Here is a 17,868-nt window from a genome sequence, read left to right as displayed (position 1 = left end):
CACCATTCTCTTACCCCCCACCTTAGAGAGGAATGCCTTTTTCAATTATCTATGTTCAGTATTACACAAGGATTTAGGTATACACACACACGTATGTGCTTCTGAGAAGAGAAAGTGGCGCTGAGCCACTGTAGAAGGGTTAGATGACATGTCCTAGAGAGGAAGATGGAGGAATGAAACAGATACTGTGTTGATAAGGAGTGGTTGCATAAAACAACTTAAAGTAAGTAAATGTAGACCTTTTTGGGTCTAAAGTGAAATAGAAAACCTGAGAGAGACAACCCTAGATTTTGAAATTGTGACAACACATTTATAAAAGAATTAAAAACTGAAAAAAGCAACCAAGTAGTAATTATGATATAATCATAAACCATAAATACTTTTTAAAAAATGTCCTACAAATTTATTAATAAATATGATCTCATGGTTGCCCTTTGTTGCTAATCTCATATTTACTCAGAAGACTAAATTTTCAGGGCTCTCTATTGCACTGCATTACTCACTAAAGAAATGTTCCAGATAACAGATACTGCTTTAAAAAAATAAACAGTACACATCGATGAAAATTTAGTAGTGTACTCCTAAAAAATTCTGGTATAGTGGTTTAAATGACTATGAAAATTCAGAACTTTGGTTAAAAAATTTAATCAATACTGCCATATAAACATTTATCTGTAGGATCTATGCACAAATGAATCTCTAAACATATTTTGTGTTTTCCTCAATGATATTCTAAACCACTTCTTTTACTGCCTTGATTGAGCTGCAGGCACATGATGTGTTTTAGAACATATCTGCTTTAACTCTGTAGTACTTAGAAACGTTCCTGCTAATACCCATACATGAAAAAAAATCAAAACAACTTGATACTGATTTATTTATAATCACTTGATGGAAGACTGATTTCAGAGGAAGTTGTTTACTTTCACAAACTTCTGCTGTAGTCATGCAGTGCCATTGTTCATCCCTCACTCCATCCTGACCACGGTTCTATTGTATTGTTAGCATCAAAGAGCCCAGCCTTATTAACTTTCTCTGTGTAAATGGGTCACAAGCCAAAGTTTAACTTATTCCTGAAAAACATTCAATGTTATAGGTTAAAGATAGGCCAGAATATATGTGTCAGTTGGTGTCCAAATTGTGATATGTGTCAATTCTTAAGTATGGACAACTTGAATAAGAATCATTTCAATTTAATGCTTTTTAATGAAATTAACAGGCAGTTAATCCATTTTTCATAAATTATATATATATCTTTTAGTTTGCAACATTGCATCTGATTTTCAGTCTGATATTTCATTTATATCAAGACAAACTCAACACTTTGAAGTTAGATGAGAATGAAGCTGTACAAAAATAGAGAAAAGCATCCAAGAACTGATGTAAAGTGCACTCAAATAAATCTCTTTTAGCTGTTCAGAGAACCCCAAGGTAAAGGCTTCCTCCCCAGCCCGATCTTAATGTCTCAGTGCAACAGCTATTTAAGCTGAACCATAGGCCCTTATCTCAGCTTTCCAGATGGGCCCTTTAGGTGCTTCTTTGACCCTCAAAAGGGTAATTGCTTAACATTTGAGAGGGGGGCATATGTGGCAACAAGAAGTTGAAAAGAATAATTTAAGAAGGAATAATAGGATCTGGATTTTAATAATTCATAAGACTCCTTAACAGGCAAGATTTAATTACATCTTTATCAGCTGTCCGTTTCAAATTTGAGTGCCTCACAACAATAAATAGCCTAACATTTTTAACTCTAACATACTGAGGACACATTATTTGAAAATGCATTTCATGCTCTTTTTGCTAAAATTATGTAAGCCAAAATGGATCCTCAGATGTTATGAGATAACATTAAGATGGAAACTTTTTTGACAGTGGGTTTTTAATTAAAGCAAATGAATGAATTCAATTTTCATGTCTCTTCTATTAGGTATATATATGAAAAAAAGACCTACAAAGCATAAATAAACACTTTGCTGTAAACTAGACCATCCACAATAGCACACTGTTGACTGATTTCTGTACAAACTATGTTCCAAAACAATTTGCATTCTAAACATATTTAGAATAAAAATCTTCCACTCTGTTGCTCTGGCAACACAGATTATATCTAAAGTAGATGCATGAGATTTACTCCATTTCCTTTTATATACACCTTGGAGAAAGACTTGAGAAATTATTGGTGTTGACACCTTGAATTCTGCATCATGCTATTAGAGTTAAGACCATGTTTTATTCAATTCTTTGATTTTAGCGCTTCTCAGAGGACATGGGATATAGGTTATGTACACAATCAGTATCTTCCACTGGGTAACAAAAACAGAAATTCTTGTACCCAAACCAATTTACATCATTATCTTAGATTATTCTTCAGTATGCCAAACCATTTGGTTGAAAAATGAATTAATATATTGACTGGTCTACAAATTACTGTTTCATTTATATAAGTGCTGTTATATCAATGTCATCAAAGTAACTGATTATTTTGGCATCATTAGATGTTTGGGGAAAGGTTATGAAATTCAACCTCTTTTCTTTCAAGGCTGTGTGTATGAGTAGGTGTGTATATGAACATTGGGTTATTTGCGGTATGAGCAAACATTCATGAGTGAATGTCCCAATATTGTTCCATTTCCTTTTAATTTGTTAGCTCTTGGCCCTTAAATTTTAATTTGATTTCATGCTAATCACCAGGCAGAGTTCATTGGTGTGTGTGAGAAATTGTATCTTTTAGGAATAAATTGGCTACAAGGAACAAGAAACTCAATTCAAATTGCCTTGAACAATGAAAACATTATCACCATCATCATCATTATTATTTATCTCACTGAAAAGAATACCAAAAGTAAGGCAGCCTGTTGCCTTGTTTTAATCTGGTTTAAGATGTCATTAAGAATCCAGATTTTGATCCCCCTTTCTCTACTCTGTCATCAATAATGTGTCAAATATTTGTTCTTCATTATTCATTCTTGTAAGAGTTATAAATGGATATTGGGTATCATTTCCCAGGACAGCAATCTCCAGAAAAAGAAGAGTTTGACTTTTAGTTTTTCTAAAAAATAAAGAAATGTATCTTCAAAGACCTCAAGGAAAATTCTCCTCCCATCTCAATGGCCACAGGTGGAGTTCATGCCCAATTCTAAAACAGTTACAGGTAAGGGAAATGGGACTGCCAAGCGTGGCCCAGGTGGATTAGATCTCCCTTCAGGGTCTGGGAGTTACCAATCTCATGAAACCACAGCTTCATGATAAGTGGATGATATTAGGAAGCCAGAATGGAAAATGATGGTTAGGGAAAACAACATGTTGATAAAGGATATAGATACTTTCCAAATCTATTTAATAATGACTTTCTCCAACTCACCCATGTATTTAGACTTATTTTGTGGGCATTCCGACATCTACATCCTGTGAGAGATAGTCTCTGAAAAATGTAATTGTAAATAATAGTGTTTGTATTTGATAGTACTATGGCTACTCGTATTTTGATGTTTTTCATCTTGTAAACATTGGGTTGAAAATATGCATTTGTCTTAAGAATTTGCTTTGGCCCCATCTAAATCTGGAAATTTCAGGTCCCTTCACCTACTTTTATTATTCATCTAATGTTATCTAAAACCATTTATAGTGACCTCAATCTCTTTTCCTTATAGAAGATGAATATTATATTAACTGAACAAAGATGCTTCATTATTAAAATTGAATACAGCATTGTTTTCTAAAATGTCAGGAAAATGGGTAATAACATTAATTTTAAGAATTCTTCCATAAAGAAAAGCTTAATGTCTGTTATAATGCAAAATGATTGAACAATTTCTGAAATAATAGCTTATGCTCACTTTGATAGCTTACTTTTTCATGATCAAGCATAATTATGTTTGCAATTTCATCTGATACTTATATATTTCAAGTTTCCGTTATTGTAATTTATCTACCTTTTATTATTTTCCACAAAAAGCAATAAATGGATAACTGAGCCCTTTAGAGAACCACACAGCTAAAGCAAAGTAGTCAACTTTATTGATAGAATTGTATTCCTCCAAAAGACCAGAAAACAATCAAAAGAAAAACAAATCAAAAACAAGGGATAACTAAAAATATAAAAAAATGTAACTTATTAGGGACCATTAGAGGTAGCAGTAGTAAATTTCCTTATTTAGTTTAGGTTCTGGGATTTCATGGCAAATTGAAATCTTTCTGTAAGGCAATATCCAGTTCACTGGGATAACAATATTGACATCCTGAACACAGTTCTATTGTCACTCTTGAAACAATGCAGGAAAAAAATAAAGCAGTTTCTTATGGATCACTTTATAATGAACCTTTTCCAGTATGTTCAGACAACAGATAACAGTAACACAAAAACAAAAACAAAAAACCCACATTATTATTAAAAGTAGGGTTCTATTTGATACCCATTTTTTAAAAAAACTGGACTGTTGCTAAGGAGAGATTTGGTTCATTATTATTCAAACAATTGCCTAGACTGTTGATACTAAGTGAAGAGCTGCAGAAAAGAGAACGATGCCTGAAGCTGAATCTTGTGCCCTCAGGTTTCTGGCTGTTTAGCTTAGACGTAGATTCCCTGAGTACTTGCATTACATTACCAGCAGTCCTGCCACTGGTGGTAACAAAGCAGTGAAGCGTGAGATGCAGAGGTGATCCAAACACCAGATTTTCTTGTGCTTCTCTGTCTGTGTCCTGCATTCAAAAAAAAAAAAAAAAAAAAAAAAGGCATTTTAGAGCAGGGCGATTTTCCCGTATTGTGGGCTGCTATCAGCATCCCTACTTAGTGTCACTGAAGCAAAAGCTCGTGTCAGACCCAGCTGAAGTGAAAGTAATTACTTCCCAGCAAACTGTGTCCTTTGGCCCTTAAAGGAAGATGTCTTCCCCACCCTCTTTTTTCTCTTGGAAGGCATACATTTCAAAGCCCTTCCCTTTCATTCATTTGATGATAATAAGTACTTGACATGAGATTTTTCAAATATGGCAATAAAACAAATACTCTTGTTCTTTCAGATTTCTCACCCCTGCTGACTGATTCGTAGAGATTGAATCTTGATCAAAGCCCTGTTTTCTCTTTGGGTTTTGATTTCTTTCTCCTTTCCTGAAAGCTCTTCCATGGATAATTTCCCTTTGCCTTTTTACTTCCTTACCTCATCAGGATGAGGTAGATATGAGTCACCCGAATAAGAAACTTGGGAAAAAAGTGTCAGAATAGTGATTAAAAGTAATCGCAGAGAATCTTTTTTTTTTTTTTTTAAGATTTTATTTATTTATTTGACAGGAAGAATGAGAGAACATGAGCGGGGGGTGGGGGCAGAGGTAGAGGGAGAAGCAGACTCCCTGCTGAACAGGGAGCCTCATGTGGACCCTGGGATAAGGACCTGGGCCAAAGATAGATGCTTTAGATGTTTAACTGACTGAGCCACCCAGGTACCCCAATCACAGAAAATTGTAAGAAAGGAAAAACAATATATTTTCAAGCCTGAAGTTCTTTACAACAAATGGATTTACCGTTTATATACTCCTTTTGGATTTGGTAGCACAGAAGACCAAATATTTGCCAAAAGACAATGGCATATTCAAAAAGGAATAACAAATAATAAAGTAAATAAATAATAAAAGAATAATAAAGCAAATAAATAATAAAAGAATAGAAAACAAAGTGTGTTAATTGCAAAGCCATATAGAAATTTTCTAAATGAGGAGGAAACTCAAAGTAGTTTTGAGGTAATTGAAGTCTGAAATGCTTTTGTCAATTATCTCGACTCTGAATATAAAAATGTGATTCTAGATTATTTGAATAATTAACTTGGTTCTACAATTTTCTTTGAAATTATGATTACAGATGGAATTGATGCATGGATCAAGTGCTGTATCCATTTTAATGAAAGGAAATAACTACACTCATGCATAAAATAGCCTTATATTACCAAAAAAGGACTCAAAAAGAGAAGGAAAAAGAGGTTAAGCTGTTACTTCTAGTATGAAAATAGGCGTGGTTACAGTGCTCTGGTTCTTCCATTTCCATTCTTCCACCTTCTACTTATTTCCATCCATTGTTCTACCACCCAATGGCTCAGATAAGAAAAAGAATAGTGGATGGAAATAGAAGGCAAAATATTTGCAACCATTCAGAATGAGATGGATTTTAAAATACCCCAAGTATTGCAAAACTTTTTCTCTTGACTTTCTACCCCAAACCAGAAACTATGAGCTCTCTTTGAGAATGAAGAACATATTGTTTTCCTACTTTCAATAGTAGACATGACTTAAATGTAATTTCTCTATATATTGGTGAATATCTGCTGGGTGGAGAAGATGATCAGTACACATTAGATGAGTTAGTGGGACTGATATCCTCATTAAAGTTGCTTATATATTTCTCTAATTTTCCTTCAAATTTTAGTATTTGAGGAAGCCTATTTCTGTTTCCTGCCTGAGTTCCTCTGAATCAAATATGTCAGAATACAATAGAATCATTAGTTAAAAAAGAAAAAAAAAATTACCTTTGCTTCTCATTAATCCTGAGTAGCAGGACACGGCTAAGTGTATCAGGCTTACTAATTCTTTGGGTCCCACTGTTGGGTTACCTACCTAGAAAAGACTTTAAGATTGTAGGCACACTACCAAGTCCTTGCTTTCCACTCGTTGATGTGGACGGAGAAACTCTCTTAAAGCTTAAGATGTTAGGTAGATTGATTCCATGTGTGATACTGCCACCATATATTAGTAAGAACTAAATGTTTGGTAATTGGCCCTATTCCTAAAAAAGGCTTCTAAACCCCTTGGAATTTCATAAGTGGGGAGAGTGATAAAGGTGTATTATGTTAATGAGGTGATCCTAAACCCCTCCTAGGGGTAGGAGGTGGGTTGTTGGGATTAGAGAGTTGGAACTTTCAGTCCCAGCCTCGACATCTGGGGAGGGCTGAAGGTAGGGAGGTTGAATCAATGGGCAATCACCAGTGCTTTAATCAATCATGACCATATAATGAAACCTCCATAAAAACCCAAAAGGACAAAGTTCAGAGAGCTTCCAGATTGCTAAACACATGGAGGTGTTGGGAGGATAGCATGCCTGGAAAGGGCATAGAATCACCATGCCCTCTCCCACACCTTGCCCTATCCATCTCTTCCATCTGGATGTTTCTCTGTATTGTTTATCATATCCTTTAGTAAACTTGTAAACATAAATGTTACCCTGGATTTTGTGAGCTGCTCTAGCAAATTAACTGAACCCAAGGAGGGAGTTGTTGGAACCTCTGATCTAGAGCAGGCCAGTCAGAAGCATCAATGATAACCTGCGCTTGCAACTGGCATCTGATGTGTTTGGAGGGGGTGGAGGTGGGGGGCATCTTACAGGATTGAGCCCTTAATCTGTGGGATCTAGTGCTATCTCTGGGTAAATACTGTCAGAATTAAGTTAAATTATAGGACACCCAGCTGGTGTCACAGAGACTTGCTTGGTGTGGGGAAAACCTCTACACATTTGGTGACCAGAAGCATCAGAAGTGCAATGTTCTGTGTGAGTAGCAAAGGAGCCACATGGGAAAGAAACACACATTAGGAAAGAATGAGTTTTTTCCCTACACAGAGAGGAAAAAATGGTGAGTTTTTTCTTTACACCACCCAAATGAATAAAATGGATCAATAATGGTTGTTTATTCCACCTCTTCTTTGGGAAAATGGAGCTGCACGCTACAGAACACCATTCTTCACAAAAACAAGAGAAGTAGACCTTAATGCAATTTCTAGTGGCCTTCTTTGAGATATTATGAAACAGAAGCAAGCTCCAGTCCAAGCTGACACGTTAGAAGCAGACAACAGGAAGATTACTATATGAGCTTTTTAAGGAACATATTTTCCAAAGCAAGGAATATCTGACTGGTAAGAGCTGTGCACCTTATTTAGCAGAAGATTGACATTTTACTGTATCCTGAAGTTAATGAGTAAGAGGAAATGATAGAATCCTGGAATAGGAAAGCAGTTATACAGGAAAATCCTCAATGAATCAGGGGAATAAATTCCTCCTCCACAGTGTTTTCTGATGTGACAACAACCTGAAAAGGGTGGGTTGACATAAGAATATTTGGGCGGCATGAGAAAAACCTATCAGGTTGAGCTTGACATTTGTTACTTTCCATTTTTGCTATGAGGCCAAAGTTACTAGCAAAGAGCTGGGATTAGGTAAATTCAGTTCAGAGAATTCGGCTCATGGTCACTAGCAAAATCATCCTACAAAATAAAATTGATATCTCACTCAGGCTTTGAGGAAGTTATATTAACAAGCTATCATCAGAACTGAGCCTGTAGTTGCTCAATTTTAATGTCCAAACACTCACACAATGAGAAGCATGAGCTATACTGGTAGCACGGCCCGCAGGGGAATTCTCTCTAATGTGCCTCTGAAGAGGTCACACTGAAGGGCACTGGACAAGGATAATATGACAGTGACTAGATCTTGGAGCAGTTTATACTGGCTGATCCACTGTTGATGGATTTAGCCAACAGTTTTCCATGAGATTATGGTTCTATTCTCTAGGTGATTAGCACAATATATAAAGTCTTTGGGTTAAGATCAATGGCACTCTCTCTTAACTAAAAGCTTTAATGCATATTTTTGCTTTTCCCCAATCACAGAAAATTGTAAGAAAGGAATTTTCTTTTATATGACATATATATTTTCAAGATGCTTATATTTATATGTTAGCTCACCAGCTACAGTCTTTATGAGAGCTGGATCTGGAATTGCTTAAGATTGCATAACCAAAACCAAAACAGAATAAAAGAAAATGAATGTCAGAAAGTTTGGGCTATCACATCACTGGCCCACAGGTATTCAAGTTTGGAATGAGTTTGTGTTCTCTCTCTTTGGAGAAGTGATGCATACTGCATTATGTTGGGCAAGAATGTTTTTAGAAATGTTATGGAAGATGGTATGGGTGTGTGTAAATGTATTTGTTTTATTGGGTAGTCAAGCAATAGAGTAGACCCTATTTATTTTTGTTTTCCATCAAACTCTTCTTCTGAAACATCACCCTTCTTCGGTAAACTGCACTTTCCCTCACTATGTCTCTTTGGCATAGAAGGTTGTTTTTGAAATAGTGACTTGGACTAGAGTAGACCATTGAGCATGTTCTTCAATCCCCAAGTGTTAGTTTATGTGTCCCTTAGCCTACCCTTGCAAAATCTGTCTTGACTTTAAAAGCCTTTAAGATTTAGTTTTAACCCAGACTGTACTTTAATTTTAAACCTATTTTGAAAAAAAAAAAAAAACTATTTTGGTATTGTAGAACAATTTGATAAAATAAAAGAACTCCTTTTTATTTACCAAAAGCATTAAAGACTTGTTTTTGTCTTTTTAATTGATTTATTGCTACTACGTAGAGAAAATTATATAACAAAAAGTGGATTTTAAATTACAAGAAGCATTCAAACATTATCCCCAGAATTGGTAAGATAAGAAAGCTTCCCCCAAATTACTAAAATTAGAATTATATAAAGTATAGTGAAAGGTTAGATATTTCAGGAACTGTATTACAAGGGCAATTTTAAGACGGTGTTAGGAAGCAAAATAGCACATCTGTTTCTTCATAAAGAATAATGTAAGAAAAAGAAGTAAATGCACTTTAAAAATAAAAAAAAATTTAGACTATCATAAGCAGTCTACTGAAGAATAAGCACCAGACTAATTTAGAATACTATTATCATTCTTATTTAAGACAGAAGTGGAACAAGAGCACAGATTTGGAAAAGACTTTTTGTTGTTGTTTTGAGTCTTAAAAAGGGCTTGAATATAATTATCAGCATATTACCAACTTGTTAAAAAAACCACACTCCCAAATTTGGAGATATGTTGAAGATGCTACAAAATCTTCATTAAAATTTATAAATAATTCCATAGAAAATAATGATAGCTTATAATTATTGGTGTAGTTTGAAGATCAAAAGTCTATTAAGGGATCCCTGGGTGGCACAGCGGTTTAGCGCCTGCCTTTGGCCCAGGGCATGATCCTGGAGACCCGGGATCGAATCCCATGTCGGGCTCCCGGTGCATGGAGCCTGCTTCTCCCTCTGCCTGTGTCTCTGCCTCTCTCTCTCTCTCTCTGTGTGTGTGACTATCATAAATTAATTAATTAATTAATTAATTAATTAATTTAAAAAAAGTCTATTAAGATCAACTATAGGGGAACACCTGGGTGGCACAGTTGATTAAGCAGCCTACTCTTGGTTTCAGCTCAGGTCATGATCCCAGGTTGTGAGATCAAGCCCCGGGTCAGGCTCTGCACTCAGCATGGAGTCTGCTTCAGATTCTCTTTCCCTTTGCTTCTCCTGCTTGTACTCTCATTCTCTGTCTCAAAAAGTAAATAAATCTTTTCTTAAAAAAAGGATCAACTATAGGAAGACAAATACCTAATTAAAGTATATATGTGTGTGTGTATATATATATATACACACACACATATATATGGCAAATACATTTCTCTCTCCCTCCTTGCCATATATATATATATATTAATTATATATAATTATATTAATTAATATTTATGGCATATATATATATGGCATTAAGTAAGTAAAGATATTTTCCCTTGAAATAAACAGAATGAAAATAATTGCCCATATCTTACCTTAGACTCTCTAACTATAAACTCTAGGATTTTATTACCTGAACCATAAAAACATTAGTATTTATAAAGCTTACATTATTTTTTTTTTTAAAGCTTACATTATTATTTAACATTAATAGTTAACTGTATTTAAATTGAAAAGCAATTGTTTTAATGATCAAAAAATTATGATATACATTCTAATATAATTAATACTTATAGCCAACACTTACTGGTTTTATTCAGTAAGTTGAGTATTGAATTTTATCCTTTTTAATGCTTTACATAACTTATCTTAAATAATCTTAAAGTTGGATATAAGAATAAGAAATGACAACATCTCTATTTTAGAGATATAGAAACTGAGTTACCTAGGGAAATGAACTTGGTCACACATGAAATAATGATGTTGCACAAAGCCACCACCCATTCCACAAAATGAACTCCAGATTTCTGGCTTAAGGCAAATCACCTGCCGTGTTCAGGTAACACTTTTTTTTTTTTTTATCAATAAAGTAAGGATATTGAACTAGGTAATCTTGAAAATCTTTTTCAGTTCTTGTATCCCATGTTAAATGTCTGATCCTTCAGCTGAGCGGCAATTTTCATGGTGAGAAGCCTCCCAACTGGTGCCTCCTACACTAAAACTCCAGTAAACTCCAGCTTCCAGTGAACTCTTATGCTGTTTTGTTGCACATGGTTTAATCAATGTAAACCAGTAACAACAACACAATTTATTTTAGATTATTAAATACAAATTATTAGAAATGAATTGGTATAAGAAATAAACCCTATCTCAAATGATGTTTATAAAACACTAATTCCGATATGATTGAATTTAATCATGTAAGCCCATCTTTTTTAAGTTGGAAATCATTCTAGAATTAATATACTCCAGATATATCTATCAGATATCTATCAGGTAAATATATTATATATATGCTATGTGTCTATATCTATATATATCTCAATCAGGTATGTATATGATAGAGAGACAAGAAGATTTCCCACTGAGCAGGGAGCCAGATGCGGGGTTTGATTCCAGTACCCTGAGATCATGACCTGAGCCAATACTTAACCAACTAATCCACCCAGGCACCCCTTTGAAAGAAGCCCTACACGAAAGTCCAATAAAGGCATCCATATGGAAAATGACTTTTGACTTCTCTGACCTTCACACTGATTCTGCACTTTTGTTTGAGCTGTGATCAAATTCTAGTCCTCAGTATTTTGCTTCTAGAAAGTAGAGATGAGAATGGGTAGAAAACAGGTGAAAGATTGAGCTACTCATTAAATTAGAAAATACTGTAAAAAATAAGACATAAGAACAATGCAAAGCAATGTATTATAAATTAAAGGCAGGAAGAGAGAAAGAGAGATAATTCATTTTGCCTTCCAAACTAAAATATTTACATGATTAAATTCAATCTTGTGATATATCACAAGCAAAAATAATCAGCAAATATAATCTTCACTCAAACAGTTGTAATTGTCAGAATTGAAGGGCTTAGAATTTGAATGTAGTATTATAATTGACTAATAGAGTCATCAAGAAATATTAACTCAGTTACTGCAAAGTAAGCTTAATTTTAAATTAATACCAACTGTTTATCTTTATGACTTTAGTGTTTTCCTCAAGACCTAATTAGTGTAGATTAAATTCATGGAACCTTTACTAGGAAATAAATAATACCAAGGATATAAGCTGTATGTCATTTTTCTTTCAAAATCAGGACCTCAGACCTTAAATAAGTCTACACCTTAGTTCCTGCTATTAGTTGACAAATCTTAATTATTAAGACCCCACATTATTAGAATGTGTCTCTTATATTTAACTGGATTTTGTAAAAATAAAATTAATTTATGGCGGTAAAAATCAACATCTATTATTTTATAATAATGGACTGTGGGAAGCTAGGAGTTTCTTGAAAAAGAGCTTGCATTTTCCTTTGTAAATGGATACGCATGCTAGTTAGCAGCATTGAAGTAATCATTACAGCATTCACCATGTTCTAGAGCTGCTGCTGAATATTTGAGGGGTAGTAACTCAGATTACTCCTATACCTGAGGGAGGAGCAGGACAGAGGAGAGAGAGTTTGCCTCCAGAGGACTACTTCTTTCTTATTGGAAGAGGAGAGAAAGACAAAGTTTGCTGACAATGGTAGGAAAGCCAGAGTCTCCTTAATGAGATCCACTGGATACCTTCTGGCAATTCAGTCATTCCTGTCCTGGACTCAAAAAGGCCAGACCAGTTTGAACCCTGGGCTTCTGGCTGTAATATAGTGATTTTCAAGAGTTATGTACCTCAGAACCAGTTGGGAAGCTGGTTAAAATTGAGTTCCCTGTGATATTCTGAATAGGAAGCCTAGGGCCAGCTTAGGCACATTTTTAATTTTTTATCAGTATTCCTCATGATTCTCATAAACAGTTGTCCAGTTTCTGGTAAACCAGTCCAACTCCCGTCTTCAATCTCTCCAAAAATGTTATGGGGATTTATTGGTTTAACAGTACAAACAGAACTAGTGGATAAATAAGTCCTGGAGAATTTATGCACAGTGTAGTAATTATCTTCAACAATTCTGTATTATAAACTACAAAGTTGCTAAAAGACTAGATCTTAATTGCCACCCCCCCCAAAAAAAAACCTGTTAATTTTCCTTTAATTATAAATTTATCTTAACTGTCATGACTATTTAAATTTATTATCTATGGGCAGAGAGCTTATTCATAAGACCAAAGCAAGTATCATGATAAGTGGTAGAAAGAGAACTTTTGGAAAGTAAAGCACCTTGTTGATGATTTGCCTACAATACAAATGAGGAAAGCATTCTTTAAAAAAAAAAAAAAATTTAGGGATGCCTGGGTGGTTCAGTGGTCGAGCGTCTCCTTTGCAGTAATGTTCCTTTGATCTTTCCAAGGCCTTAAGGGCATGATCCTGAGATCCTGGGATTGAGTCCCACATCAGGGTTCCCGCAGAGAGCCTGCTTCTCCCTCTGCCTATGTCTCTGCCTCTCTCTGTGTCTCTCATGAATAAATAAATAAAATATTTAAAAAGAATAAAATAAAAAAATAAAATATTTTATTTAAATTCAATTTTCCAACATATAATACCCAGTGCTCATCCCAGCAAGTGCCCTCCTCAGTGTCTGTCACCCTGTTACCCCATCATAACCCTTTGTTTGTTTCCCTGAGTTAGGAGTCTCTCATGGTTGTCTCTCTCTCTAATTTTCCCCCACTCAGTCTCCCTCCTTCCCTATATGGTCCCTCTCACTACTTCTTATATTCCACATATGACTGAAAGCATATGATAATTGTCTTTGTCTGATTGACTTATTTCGCTCAGCATAATACCTAGTTCCATCCACATCGAACCAAATGGTAGGTATTCCTCCTTGAAGAAAACATTTTAATGATGAAGTGGTGGGTGGGAGGTCATTTTTATAGAGCAGTTCTGAATTGAAAAGTTTTAGATTGTAGCATACAAATGAGCAGACCAAGGGAAGGATGTGTACTTCCTTCTAAACCTCCAAATTTAAACCAAACTATATAGAATCATGAACTAAATGATGCTAACCTTTAACTAATTTTTATCAATAAGAATAAACACAAGTGAGTAGGATCTATTGTTATAGATCTCAATTTTAGTCTGTTGAAGGCCTTTGTTTTCTGTAGCTGTTTTAATTGGACTTGGTTGCCAAAATCAAAGCACAGTTTGCATGCTTTCACATAGCTTTTTCTGTCCTCAGTGGTTTGCAGCTCCCAAAGGATCATCAAAGGGTATATTCCTTGTTGAGTGTCTTAAGTCTACAAAATAAATGATGGACCAAAAAATTATTCTCTTATTACCAAGGTTTTTAAAATTCTCTTTCTTTTTCTGATGTTGAAGGGAGTTTGTGAGAATAAGATGACTTTTAAAGAAACAATGAAAGAGGTCATCGGGTATAAAGATGGCCATGCCCATGAGAGCTGTAAAAAGAGAGTTCAGAAACACTCAGACTATGAATTAATAAGTATTACAACTAGAAGAAACCATAATAAGATCATTTAATTCTCTTCTTTTACAAGAGCAAGAACTACATTCCCCACCCTCGCAAAAATAATCCTGTGACTAGCCCCAATATCACAATTTGTGATGTCTTCTTCAGCATCTTTCACTAATTTATCTTCTTTGGTTCTTTTTTTTTCTTCCTTGGTTTTTTCTGAGTTCAGCAATTGGAATAAAATAGCCCTCTCTTCATTCATCTCATAACTTATGAGGAGGGAAAGACCAAAGGAACATTACTGCACACAGAGGTTACAGTCAAAATCAAAAGGTCCAGTGGAAAACTACTCTTTAGGAAGTAAATTCAGTAAGACATATTTCCATATGGTTTAATAGTTTAAAAAACACACCAATGTTGAATTGAATCATTCCAGAGCATTTTTGGTGAAGAGACAGGCCCAAAAGATGGAAACTCTTTTATTTGCCAGAGATAGGTAGGGATAAGTTAAATACATTTTGAGCAAAAGTGTTCAGTAAATATTTGTGGAAAAAGAGAAAGGGAGAGAGACAGAGAGATTGGTTTAAACCTGCGACAGAGACATTAAAACAGATAGAGAGAATAGAAATATTTAAATATAATCTGATGCTTAAACTCAGAGGGGAAAAAATACATTTGGTAAGCAGCCAGATTCCCCACCTTGAACCGTAAACATTTACAATGCACTAGAGATTAAGAAGTTCCTATAAATATTATGTCAGCCTTTCTCTCTCATTGTCTGTTATTAGAAATGGACCTACCACTGTGTGAAGACATCTGGAGTACTCCCAGCATATGCTATTGTAACCATTATGGCATTTAACAGCTGTCAAAGGAGGAGGCACATTGCAAACATCCTGGTTGGAAACTTGGAAGTAGTCTTGGCCTCTATGGTGAAGGAATTAGAAGCCCATTGTGGGCTGATTGCCATGCAGACTATTTTGTGAGAATTTCTGGATCTCTTTGGTGCAACACTGAAACGATCTTCTGGTTTTGTGAAAAAAAAAAAATCTGCATTCAATGAATATCTTTAATGGAAAATTTTAGGAGACTAGAGTATTCAAAACTTTGAACCTTCCCTCATGGTGCTTTTGTCCTGTGGTGATACACTATGGACTCATGGTTTATGTTTGTCGAACCTCCAAGTAAGTGTGGGGTGGTCATGAGTTTCTGAGCCAGAGTTAATAGTTAGGATACTATAACCTGATTAAAATGTGCATTGATGGCTGATTTTAAACACCAAAGTAGACTTTTCAGGGGGGAAAAAAATGCATGTTTTGAAGGAGAGAGAGCAAGAAAGCAAACAAAAACCTTGTGTTTTTTTTATATTTCATGATACATTTGAATATAAATCTATCTCAACAGGAAATTCTAAAGTAGCTAGAAAAATAAACAAATAGCTGATAAACATAAAGAAGCGAGGCAGAGAAACACCGCAAAAGAACCTAGCTTATGATTATGTTTCCTTGTTTTGCTTCCTATTCTCAGGCTGAAGTTGTTTGTGTGGTGTATGATTTCAGGCAGTTTTCATTACATTGCACATCTTGATAAATATTAGATGGGTTTTATAGCGTCCCACGGTGCATGCTGATCCCTTGGGTCACACAGCCCCAGTCTCTTCAGGAGTGAAAAGTCTCTTATTGTCGCCACGTATCACCCAGATTCCCAGCACTGAATGAAATGGTACAATCTGCTTTTTCCCTCAGGATTTACTAACAGTGTCTGCAAAGTGCTGTAAATCTTATTAATTTTCTCTGATTTGGATAAATGTTATAGATATTCAGACACAGAGCTTTGGAAAATATTTTCTTGAGTCTCATAAATGTTTCCTGGCTCGTAAAAACAGAGAGATAGTTTAAAGTAAAAATTGAAGATTTTTATTGTTAGATTTACAAGTGTGTACTACAAAAATAAAATTTCAAAATCTATAATATTCAAATTTTTCAATTTTTTTATCCCTTCCTCTGCCTAAAACTCTCTAAAACTACAAACACACACACACATACACACACACACACACGTATGCATACACACTCGCTCATAGCATACATTATATGCATACTCAGGCCCATATATTCGTGCTAATGTAAGAGAAGCCAAATGAAAGCTCTTCTATGGTTATACAGAATGTTGAAAGAAGTTGCATTCATCTCTTTGACATGTGCAATCCAAGTGAGGAAAGAAGACTCAAGAACTTGATGGATTGGTATATTTAATGTGTACCATTGGAACAATTTTCTTGTAATTTGAATGGACCCAACAAAACTCAGGAGAAGAAAAACAATGAAAGTGACTAAAATTAATCTACTGATTTTAATTCAACTGTTCCTAACACTTGAGCAGGTGATTTCTTAAAAGGCCAATGAAAATTATGTAGACATTTCTAAAACAAATAAAAAGTCACCATAGCCACCAAAATATTTCTAGTGAGCACATGTGAAAATACTTATTAGAAAGAAAGGAGAAGCAAGTGGAAATATATCATTTGATGCAATGTACTAAACTTTTTCCAGGGAAGGGTCCTTGCTTAACAATTAGATGTCAAAAAATGCACAATCCTAACCTGAGTATGGTCATAGCAGAATTGTGTTGACCTGCCAGATGTTTCCACATCTGTGGTACATCTGTTTAAACAGAACTATTGGAGGGGATACAAAGAATAAGACTCCAGTAAAATATAAATTCTTTTATAGATGTATGCTCTGTCATCAAAGCAATTTAATATTCCAATTTATTGAAAATCCCTAATTCAGTGTTTCTGTGAAGAGGAATTTATTTTGAAGATCTAACCGTGCTCCGTTTTTTAAAAATCAAAATTAGCTCATCGTTTTCAAATGTAAAAACAAGTAGATTGCTTTTTAAAACATATACATTGCTGAATTGAGTGAGGCAAAGGCTGCTAGAAATCTGGATGTTAATTTTGCTTCTGGTTTGCTAGTTTTTGTGTAGTTATATATATTGTAATATCAGACAGTGAGGTGGATGTCATAGTAAGAAGCATGGCAACGAAGGCTTATTCTGGAAATCTCTCTGAATATCCATTTCTGCAAAACTCCCTTTTATTCTTCAGAGAATTGTAAACCCTCCTCCTAGTGAAGTGCAAAAAGGAAAAAAAAAAAGATGCTCATAAACGTTAACACTGCTTATCATTAGCCATGAACTCAGTTATTCCATAAAGATAACACATTTGATGTACAAACTTCAAATAAATAGTTCATGCATCTTAAAAGAGTATGGGT

At 34.8% G+C, this 17,868-nt stretch overlaps 1 protein-coding gene across 15 annotated transcripts in view; it reads right to left on the bottom strand.

Moving 5' to 3' along the window:
• Nucleotides 1–4,033: 4,033 nt before the first annotated feature.
• CNBD1 (cyclic nucleotide binding domain containing 1) overlaps nt 4,034–17,868 on the bottom strand; it is a 531,845-nt gene continuing 518,010 nt past the window's right edge. For all 15 annotated transcript variants that reach the window (XM_038579686.1, XM_038579692.1, XM_038579694.1 and 12 more), the window contains one exon: nt 4,034–4,698. In XM_038579686.1, coding sequence (XP_038435614.1) covers nt 4,420–4,698 — 279 coding nt within the window. In that variant the 3' untranslated portion in view covers nt 4,034–4,419. The remainder of the gene's footprint in view (nt 4,699–17,868) is intronic.

This window comes from Canis lupus, chromosome 29 (genome assembly GCF_011100685.1).
Source record: "Canis lupus familiaris isolate Mischka breed German Shepherd chromosome 29, alternate assembly UU_Cfam_GSD_1.0, whole genome shotgun sequence".
Lineage (NCBI taxonomy): Eukaryota > Metazoa > Chordata > Mammalia > Carnivora > Canidae > Canis > Canis lupus.
The sequence above is the reverse complement of the archived record's forward strand: the minus strand, read 5'-3'. Positions and strand labels throughout refer to the sequence as shown.